The following is an 11,715-nucleotide window of genomic DNA, read 5'->3' as shown; positions in this document are numbered from 1 at the left end:
GATTTGGCGTTTTTTGCTTTCATTGTTTTTTTTTTTGTTTTAATTTTTTTATTTTGGGTTTGGATTTGGCGTATTTTGCTAATTTTTTTTTATTTTTTAAAATTTATGTTTTTGTCTTTGTTTTTTTCTTTTTACATGAATTAGTTCTTTTTCTTTATTTTTATTTGTATAGAAGCACTTGTTTTTGTTATTTATGTGCTTCATTTATTTGTAAATTACGTGGCAAATGATGATTTATGTTTTCATGTTTTTTTTTTAAAATGTTTTTGAATGAGGCGTATTTTTTTCGTTTTTTTTTTAAATTTACGATTTTGTCATTTTCTTATTCACTCACATTAACTTTTTATTTTACATTTAAAAAAAATGGATTAAGCATTTCCGATCTTGTGAATTTTGATTTTTTAGAGTGCGGCACGTCACCAACTGGAAGGGGGTATATCCCCATGTAAACACATACATATTGTACATGATAATATATTTCAATACAGTCTATTCCACGTTTGTCATTAGTAATGTTACAACCCTACGGAAATTAGGTCGACTATTATATATTTCCTAACATTCCGTTATTACGCATGTAACATAATTTGTCGCGTATGTGAAGGCGCACCAATGCCATATGTGGGTCCTCATCCCCAACCATTAAACCATCCTCGTCATGTTCAACTTCTGGTATGGCATTTACTATTGTCATAGCCTCTTCCTCGTCACAGATTGGGTGAACAGTTGTTGGGTTACCTGTGTTGCGCCGTATATAATTATGTAATGCCATTGACGCACCTACTAACTGAACTTGCACATTTGCAAAGTCATACCGAGGCATGTCTCGAATAAACCCCCATCGATTTTTCCAGGCACCGAAGGTGCGTTCCACCACACTGCATAAGGACGAGTACACTTTGTTAAATAATTCCCTTGGCGTGTTTGCCGTCCTGTTCCGTGCAATACGTCGAAATTCTTGTTGGTGGTAATGGTGGCCTTTGAATGGTGCTAAGTACCCTGTCCGGTTTGGATAACCAGAATCGACAAGATAATATTTTCCTGCAGACATGACAACAATGTATGACACCTAAAATTTGTACAGAGAACCCCCTAAATCCACAAACATCGGCATGTGTTACCTTCGTCAGGATGTGGGAATGGGACATTGTCATTAGTTAGTATCTCGTTGAATATGCGACTATCATGCATACTTCCTTCCCATCCGCGCGAAATGAATATGAAACACATGTCAAAATCGACTGCAGCCATGATATTTTGCGTGTGACAGTATTTCCTACCGAAATATGTTGCTGCATCTGGCCCCGTAACCCATGCACTTACATGTGTTCCGTCTATTGCGCCAATGCAGTCCTGCAAACAACCCAATTCTTTTGTTGCTTAAAAAAATATACGATGTTTTATTTTTTCCATACGTCACGTCCAGTTAGTAATAAAAACAAAATAACAGACACTCTTTATGTATATGTGACTAATGTATTTTGGTAGTACCTTGAACGGTAGGTATTTCCGTCTAGACCGCACGTATGGATGTATACGATGCTGATTGTATGTGGGCCGGCAATGAACAACAGTGAACTGCTTCATGGAAGTTAATACGTTATGCACGTGCCGAGACACAGTCTCCCTCGAATGTTGGAACCGTTCTTGGATTTCCCGATTTTGCTTCCCTTTCAACACATGGATAAAAATTACAACGCTTTCTTCAACAGCTAAACCATGTGGACGTTGAGGGACTTGTAACCCAAAATCATTTACTAATGTTTCACACAGGGCGAGAAAAACTTCCTTCGGCATGGACGCGTTTTCCTCAAATCAGCCCATATGGCCAGCATATAGTTCGGATATCCATGCATTCCCGGTTAGTATAGAAGTGCGACATGGCGTTTTAGCCATGTATTTTTGGTGCCACTCTGTCGCATACTGGCATGCTTGTAGAAATGTGCAGTTATGTTCTTGTTGCACTTGGATTGCCATTTGATTAAGCATTTCCGTTATTCCGTCGTTGTAGCTTCCATCCCAGGGATTCATTACGTCTTCGTTGATGCGAAACCTACAAGAGTGGCACTGTTTCAATCAGTTTGCTTCCCCTTCATCGAGTCAATTAATTTCAAAATTTGCAATTACAAAATTCGAAATGTTGACAACCCAATTTAAGGACTCTCGTCACCAATGTATTTTTTAATGCATAATGATATGCAAAATGGGAAAAACTTGAACTGCTAAACTTTTGTCATACAGGGGGACCATTGTGGTGACAACCACAAAAGTTGACGTCTAATATGAAACTAACATCGCACTTTGGAAAATATAAACATACACAAAGCTAGCAAGCAAATCTGTTGTACCCAATTCTACAAAATATGCATACATTTAATTTGAACAGAAGCATCCCATTCATGTCTCAGAAAGTGTGCACAACAATGCTTCCATTGTGTCAACCCATGCACTGAACTAAAAGTTTTGGAAACCATAGGTAGCAAGAAAACACAAAAACGAAGGAAAAAAAAAAACATGCACAGACAACCATCCTGTTTTAATACAGTGCCAACAAAAAACATAAGTAAAAGTTTTTAGAATGCAAGAGAAGGAAAGGCATATTCAACACTCGTAACACCGTTACATCACATCCGGCGAGCCCCGAACAGATTTGCAAAAGGCGCCGACGCAGTACACTGGAGCTGCTTCTAGGTAAGCCACCCTATGATCGAGTCGTCATCAGGCTGGCATATCATCACCTCCTGCAAATCAGCGTTATCCATAAGTGATGTGGCGAAGTGGAATAACGGCGTACCAACCAGCGATGTAATACCTATCAGGCGATGCATACACTCCGAAATAGTAAACAGCGATTCGTTGCCTGTGAGGTGCCTCACCGTTACCTGCTGATTCTTCATACGCACCACATCTGTCAGAGTGTTCATGTTTTCCACAATAACTGACGCTCCACTTGTTGCCTTCTTGGACTTTAAAACACTGCTTGATGGCGTCTTTCTGTTTTTTCCCTTTTCAATCGAAACATGCTCCAATGAAGAATCTGAATCCACGTCCTGTACTCTTGTGGGTATCAGATCAGCAAATGGCTGGGCCCCCAAACTGTGCACTGAATCAGATGAGTCATCAGCAGCTTCAGGAAGTTCCTCGCCCGGGATCCAATGGTGCTTTCCAGTAGCTGATGCCCCCATGAAGACGGTCTCCATCAACTCACGATGTTCTAAGGTTTTTTTTCTAAACTTGGCACACACCTTGTTTATCTGTTCAAATAGAGATATATGAAAGAAAATCATGTTACATTCCATATAATTAATTAAAATTTAACTACAAAAGTTAAAAATATACTAGTAAATGACACATATGAAATATAAGAGTACATGTACTTATCGATTCCATTTTGTCCCACCACTCCTCAGGTGCCTGAAACATACCGGTGTCATAGTCAAACCCTATCCCTGACACTCCTTTGCTTGAATCCATCAACTTTGTCCACGCTTGCCACTCTTTTTTCAGACGCATGTACTTATTCTTCAACTGTTTGAGTCCATGTTTTCTTCCTATTTTTCTCTCAAATTTTCTTGCCAAGGACTTGTACCCTGCATGGCTGAGGACTAGGAATGGGCGATTGCCTTTAGTTATCTCATTCGCAATCAACTGCAGGAAAACTCGGATTGAGGCACTGTCCCATGTGGCCTTGTGGCTTAAATGATTGTATGTATCTTCAAGACTGCTTGACTTGTCAGTGACAACGCCTTTGCTTTTGGATTGGGTACGCGAAGAAGTACGTATGGAAGCCATTACTAATGTTCGGCTACAAAAGATTACCATCACACAAACGGTTGTTATATACAAACTCATAAGCCATTACACATTAATAACAAAGAAATAGAGAGATAGGATGCTAAATTACCAGTATATAACCATTGCACATTAATTTTATACTACCACAGGTTCCATAGAAGTTAGTATTGCACATAGTTATGATAGTCATTAATACGTCTACCATTTCGAAACTACCAACATAGTAACGTGTTTGTACATACTGAAACATCATAACGTTGCTTACATACGGAATAACAAAATGACAACGACAATGCATAGCACATACACGATGGTCTTAAGGACACGCAAGGATTGTTGAATGTCTATGACATCAGCCCGCAATTGCATGACAAATTCATCCCTTGGTGACGCATAGTCTTGGTTGTCTCGCCTGGGTTCATCGCACCAACCAATCCAACTGACACAGGGCTGATGAGTGCAAATTATGGAACTATTAGTTTCATAGGTTGTTAAAGAAGGACAGTTATGACCTAAAAGAATGGGTCACTCACCAAAGGGCGGGGACATGCAAAGTAGGGACGCCCTGAATTTTTGGTGGACCTGAAAATCTTAACAACACAGGGGCCATGTCCACAGGCACACATTCGTGGCCATGTACTAGAAGTTGCAGCAGAGGTAAACGAAGCCATGCTACGCTTTACAAACAATAGGCATTTTTTTTTAAATGTACATGAATGAACAACAAAACGTACACAGAGAAACAAAATAAAAGCTTTTGATTCCGATCATGGACACTTAAGTATGATAAGGGTATTGTGCATCTTCAATCAGTAGTACATTGGTAGGAGTAGTTACCGACCCATGTGCACTTGCTTAGAGTTATGTTGTAACCACATACATATTTTATTGTAATTATGCACATTATTATTACTAGACTAGTAAAATATGTAAAATTATTTTCACTTGTTTGACTCAAGTGTTTGACAATACTAAAAAAATATATATATAACATGCAAGATTGTACTTATTTTTAACATTGGAGATGAAAGTATAACACAATTGACATGCACATGAAAAATGGACATACTTGTTTGGTAAAAATATTTCGTAACCTGAACTCGTGATTTCATTACAAGTCAATAGGTATTTCACAGAGTCAGACATGCATTCGCAGTGGTCATTCACAATACCAATAGCAACTGGGTAGAGACTAGCTGCTGAATTTATGTATACATTAATTTGACAACTCAGAATTCATTCAGGTACTGAATTCGTAACATTCGAAATGCATTGACAAGAATCAGAGTGTTTCATCACAGTGTTTTACCATAATCAGAAATGCATTGACAAGAATCAAAGTGTTTTACCATAATCAGAAATGCATTGACAATACCGTAAGTGCATTCACAGTGCTCATTCAAAATTAATAATAAAATGAGAAACATATTCACTTGGGGAGTAAACTTGAATAACTGAAGTACTAATTTTATTGTGTAATTTTGTCTGAACATTATTGGTAAACATTATCTTCGCATAAAAATTTATGAATGAGTATATTTAATATTTTTTAAAAATATTAACAAATTTATTACTGTATCTGAATATAATTAAAAAAATATAAATTACAATGTGAATATTTATTCATTAAGAACAGAATCTGAAAAAAAAAATATTTACTTACAGAAAAATGTTAATTAATAAAGAACAAATATTTATTTATATAAAGATAATATGTAACAAAAAAATGTAAATTTTTTTGTTAATTTACAGAAAAATGTATATTAATTTTAATTTTTTTTTTGTTCGTTAATTAATTTTTGTACTTATCAGAAAAGTATTAAATTGTAAGTATTTATTTACTTGGTGAAAATGTAAACATAATTTTATAATATTTATAAATGAAGAACAGATTTTGGGGGAGGAAAAAAATGGAAGAATCAACCATGTTTGAGGGATATTCTATATATGGGTTTGTTTTGCCCAAATTTGGAGTCTCATAACAACTGAAACAACAAATTTCGAACTGTGGCTTAAAAATTAACAAGAAAAAAATGTGAATATAGCCAGATCGGACTTTCTACAACGAAATACCATCAATACAGCCCAAAATACAGTGCAATCTGAAGTGGCGGAAGGAAAAAAGTAGAAAAAAATAAAATCATTCCATTCATAAAGCATTGGGCATTAAGATCTACGAAACCAGAATGGGTTTGGAAGAGTTACCACTTAATCGGTGGTGTATCAGACAGGGTTCGGTCTTGTTCTCCGCCGCCAGAAGCCTACTCCGGTGCCGATCGCCTCTGCGAAGCCGTATTTTAATGTCGTCACCGCTGGTTGGGAGAGATCGCCTCATTCGCTTCTTCTGTGCCCTAGGACCGTTGGGTTGTGTTGTGTGTGTGTGGTGAGGCGTTGGACGAAATGAACAAAGGAAAGGAGATGTGAGGGTAATTTGGTCAATTTACCTGTAGAAGGGTTCTTTTCCAACCCTAGCAAGCGTTTTTTGCCTCATGTGGCTAAATGAGGCTGTTTTGTCACATGTGGCTCATATAGCCTGATGAGCCCATCCCAAACACACGCGCAATCCTGAATATGAACGTTACTACTGTGTATTAGAGAATGGGTTATTTGTAGAAAAAATTATTGGTTGGTTTAGGGCGTCACTTAATTATTTCTCTCATAAATTATAATTCATTATATTTTTTCATATTTTTTAATCATTTAATATTAATTTATGAGTCTTATCTTTCTTTACCAATTACAATACCATTAAGGCATCACAATGCGATATTTCAAGACCAACTAATAAATTCTCTGTTTTTGGTATGCATAAAATAAGTAATTTATTGCAATTGGCTTATTAACTTGTTTGGATCACAGCGCTTCTCTATTTTTTATAGAATTTTTCATAATAATAAATAAATAAAATTCAAAAATAGGTCATATTCAAAACAAGTCAATGCATTATTGTAGTATACAAGTGTCTTGTATATTTGAATATTATTAATAAAAAAAATATGTTATTTTAATGTAAAATTTTAATATATTTTTCAAACTTAGGGTTATTTTGAAAAGTTGGTTAAAAACATTTTTTATTCTTTTTGATTTTTTTTAAAAAATATATAAAAAAGAAAGGTAGTGATGTGACCTAAAATAGATTACAAGCTGACTTTTGACTTTTAGTTAAGTTCCCAAATTAAGCCTTAATGTTGTGATAATTTGTTAGAGTATTGAAAATATATATTTTTTCTATATATATAATCATTAATCAATCATCTTACATCCGCATTATCAAATTTAGAATATATACTTATATATATATATATATATATATATATATATATATATATATATATATATATATATATATCTTTTTTGGGTATATTTCTCTAGGTGTCAGACCCAACCCTGTTTGGATAGGCTATTTTAACATATAAGTCAAAAATTAATTCCAAATTATCACATTACTTTGCTTATCTTTCTATGCAAATTTTCATAAAAAAATTAAAAAATCAATTATATAACACCTACCTCTTCACTTTGACCCCTCCATTCCTTTGAACTCCCGCCCAACAAAATGAAATCCTTCTCTTTTTTCTTTTAGCTTGGGGTTAAAAAAACTCGTTTGGAGTGGGCTTTTTGGGTTTTTTGAATTTTGTGAGAAAAAAAATAAAATAATTATGGTTTGAATGTGACATTTTGTTTTATTGACTTTTTAGCCTATTTTATCTTTTGTTGCTATTTTAACCATAAAGCCCTAAACTTCTTTATGCCAAACGAGGTTGTGAATGGTGAAGGAGGTTTGGTTCACGATTTTACGTTGGATATGGTGAATTGTGAGTAATGAGGAGCAAAACTATGTGGTGCCCCAAGAACACCAAATATTTTTGGTTGTAACAATGGGATGTTTTGAGAAATTGGTTAAAAGTTGATTTTTTGACTTTTTATTTTTTATTTTTTTTGAAAAAATATGAAAAAAAATGTGAGAGGTGATGTGACCAAAATGAGTTAAAAACTGACCTTTCATTTTTAACTTTCTTCCCAAATAGGGCCTGTGTAATGACATGTCGGATGACATTTGTTTGGAATTTTTTTTATTATTTATTTTATATAAAAGAATTGTATTTGAAATTTCAGAGTGTAATTTGGTTGACTTGTTATCAACAATAATATTTTTAATTGATGGAAGTTATCGGTTAGTTTTGGGTTATCGTTACATCGTGTTTTAATATGTTGTGATTAGTGAAAAGAATGAGAATCACGAATTTATGTTGCGTAATTGAAAAACATAAAAAGATATAATAAATTGTGATTGATGAAAAATATGGCCACTTAGGCCTCGTTTGGGAAGAGGCTCTTTTAGTAATTTTTTGATTTTTTGGCTAAAATCTGATATAAAAAAATAGTATGTTTGGGATGACTTTTTGACTTTTTACGAAAAAATGTGCAAAAAGTAGAGAGAAAAGGGAATCTTTGACTTTTTGGTATGGGTTATTGACTTTTTGATTTTTTTAAAAACTTTTTGACTTTTTAGCTAAACCGATCGCTTCCCAAACGAGGCCTTAATGTCCTATTGTACCAACTCATAATTTTTCAAAATGGAGGCGGTTGAAGAGTATTTAGTTGATTTTGAAGGTGCAGTCTTGAATATAAACGCTACTAGTGCCCATCAGAAAATGGGTTGTTTTTGGAAAAAATTATTGGTTGATTCAAGGGCGTCAGGTAGTCATTTTTCTTACAAATAATAATTCATTATATTTTTTAGACTTAAATGATGTGATAATTTATTAAAGTGTTTAAAGTAATATTTTTTTTTATATATCTGTAGTCATTAATCAATCATTTTAAGTACACATTATTAAATTTAAAAAGTATAATTGTATATATCTTTTTCCTGATAAAAGTCAGTATATTTGTTTTAGGTTTGGATAGGCTATTTTAACATACAAGTCAAAAAATCATTTTAAATTATCACATTATTTTGTTTACATATAGCCCAATTAGATGATACTCCTATTTTGTTATATTCAATTTCCCCTTTTGTCCCCATCACAGGATCAATATATGTGACTTGTTTTTCCTCTTAATGAGTTTCATATTCTTGACTTTTGGTTACTAATTAAGTAAACTTTTCTGCTATCTATCTTCTATGAGTTCCTCAAATTCCAGAATTTAAAAGTCATGTCCTGTCAATACTAAAAAATTGATGATTTAGCTGACTCGAAATTGAATCATGCGACCAACAAAGTAGGAGAAATGAAACTTTGAGAAACCCACATCAGCCCCCACCAATTGAGTCACTCATACCAAACCTATAGAAGTTAAACGAGCAAAAAAAAAAGGGGGGGGGGAAATTAAGGAAAAAAACAGAGAAGACTATGCAAATAATTTTATTGAATGCACCATAAAATCTTCTAAATAAAAGTGGTACAATATAGAAACACATTAATTTTTATTTCCTTACAACTAGAAGAAAAAAATATATATATATATATATATGTGGGGATATATTTTCTGAATACCAACACGTGGCAAGGTGACGCCGACGTGTCAGCCGAGGTGCCACGTGTCCTGGTCATGACGCCGAGGTAATCTCGGCAAGGCCGAGGTTATCTCCAAAGATATCAGAATCCGAGATAAGTGGATAAGGGACAAGAGTCCTAGAATGAAAAGGGAACTCAACCTGGATGAGGGACAAGAGTCCTAGAATGAGAGAAGACTTCAGTTTGTATTAAGATAAGACTCTTAGAGAGTTTATCCTAATCTTACTGGGAGTCCAAGATTAGCAGTAATCCTGAGTCCATAGAAGTTAGGCTTCTATTGGGACTAGGTTTATGTTGGCTATAAAAGAGAGGCACCCCCATAGGTCTAAGGTATGCTTTTGATACTCAAGCTTGTGAGTTTAGCACTTGATTTATCTTTGAGAGATATACTGACTTGATCGTCGAAGTGCCCCCGGGTGGACGAACCACTGCCGGAATCTTCTCTTTCTGTTGTAGGTCAGCCAGGTGCCATCTATTCTGTCGGTGCTCTCCAGCTGGTTACTAAGCAGGCAGTGTGGTCAAAAAATCACTCACACAATATATATATGGAATCACACATGAAGAAATCTTACACACAAATACAACTGTTAAGATGAAAATGTTAATCCAACTAAAAACCATCTTCAATCTCGTCCACAAAAGCCCTAAGATTCTTGTGAGACACTCCACCTTCCTTCGCAACTTCCTTTGCCAAATACTTCCATTTTTTAGCATTCTTCCCTATTTCTTCTCCAATCACTCCATCTCCCATAACCAATTCAATGCACCTCTTGATCTCATCACCTTCAACTATTCCTTCATTATTCTTCGTTGCCCTTACCCTGGTCTTGAATCCGTCTTCTAAAAGCTTCGCATTTGTTGGTTGGTCTGTAAATTGCGGTAAACACACAACCGGCAAAGACAGAACTAGGAGAAGACTATAGGGGGCCATGGCCCCCCTGTTTTTGGGAAAAATATTATTTATCATAGCACTTTAAAAATATATACCATTTTATACGTAAAATAGCTCTCCAGTATAAAAAATGCATATTCCATTCTTCTCCCATCTTATATTCTCTTTCTATTTTGCACAAAAAAACCTTATTCATCATATTAGAGATTTCTTCTATGGTATATAATTTTTTTTTAATTTTTATATATATGCAATTTATATATCATATTCTATATACGTGTATTTGTGTATACGATGAAAAAAATTATTGTTCTGTATATGATAATAAAATCCTGGTTTCGAAATTCCCAAAACCAAACTCTCCAATGTAAAATTCCATCCACAATGAGTCACGAAACATCCCACGGAAGGGTGTGAAAGAACCTCCATTTGGGAACACCATGGCACTATCAAACCTTGCTTTTCCAATTTTTCTTTGCAACTTAGTTTATCTTCTTGTTTCTCACCATCTGCCAAAGCTCTTAACACCCACAAGAATGGTTGATAGCTTTCCAGCAACCCACGTGCAATCTTTTCCATTTCTTACAATGGCAAATTAAAGAAGCTTCCAAACAAAATGTACCCGACTGACGATTGGGGCTTCGAATGCAACCACTCTACATAATCCCTTGATTTTTGTAATAGGTCGCCCCCAAAAGCATTATCAGACGGATCTTTTCCATCTAAAAATGCTAATGGGAACTAGCGCACCTTTTGCAATCAAGTTATGCTTCCCAATAGCCCTTAATGCCTTGGATTCCAATGCATCAAATGTGTTGAGTAGTATTTTCGGGTTAACTTCTACATCAAGTGCATCTATCTGTTCTTTAAATGCTGGTAATCCAGCACTAAATGTATTACAAGAAAGCATGAAAGTGGGAACATCGTGACTAGTGAGCTTTCCCAACCTGGGTAATTCAACTGCAAACGGAGGGTCATCGCAAATTTACACTAGTAAAATTTCTTTATAATTTTTACGAAGAATAATATATACAAGTTTAAGAAAAATAATATTTCTTTATATTTTTTCAGCATCTCTATCAAAAAAATATTACAAACTTCATAAATTTCAACATAATACGTATAAATTACAACTATATTTTGATTCTAATATTATTTATACCGTGTCTTTTAAGTACGGGGATACACTAATATATATATACACATATATATTTCATAGTGCAATTTGGTTGACTTCTTGGGTAAAAGTTGATATTTGTTGCCTATTTGGATGAATTAATACATTATGCTATCAGCAATAATGCTTCAAAACCAACTAGAAGTTATTGATTGGTTTTGGGGTACCGTTACATGGTGTTTGAATAGTGTTGTGATTAGTGGAAAGAGTGGAGTTTATGAATAAATTTGTTTTGAGTGATTGAGAAATATGAAAAGACATGATCAATTGTAATTGGTGGAGGATATAGTCACTTGACCCACTCGAACGAACCAATGATTTATCAAAAC

At 34.6% G+C, this 11,715-nt stretch overlaps 1 protein-coding gene and 1 pseudogene across 1 annotated transcript; both read right to left on the bottom strand.

The window, feature by feature from the left end:
• Positions 1-2,687: 2,687 nt before the first annotated feature.
• Positions 2,688-3,792, bottom strand: LOC114312080 (L10-interacting MYB domain-containing protein-like). Its single transcript, XM_082876579.1, has 2 exons — positions 3,340-3,792; positions 2,688-3,254 (listed from the first exon to the last, which is right to left on the bottom strand). The coding sequence occupies exons 1-2, from the start codon at positions 3,790-3,792 to the stop codon at positions 2,688-2,690; spliced, it is 1,020 nt and encodes a 339-aa protein (XP_082732705.1).
• A 6,068-nt stretch (positions 3,793-9,860) lies between these two features.
• Positions 9,861-11,191, bottom strand: LOC114312079 (crocetin glucosyltransferase, chloroplastic pseudogene; annotated as a pseudogene).
• Between the last annotated feature and the right edge of the window lie 524 nt (positions 11,192-11,715).

This window comes from Camellia sinensis, chromosome 6, assembly GCF_055761805.1.
Source record: "Camellia sinensis isolate YWXY chromosome 6, ASM5576180v1, whole genome shotgun sequence".
Lineage (NCBI taxonomy): Eukaryota > Viridiplantae > Streptophyta > Magnoliopsida > Ericales > Theaceae > Camellia > Camellia sinensis.
This window is presented reverse-complemented; position numbering and strand designations above follow the sequence as displayed.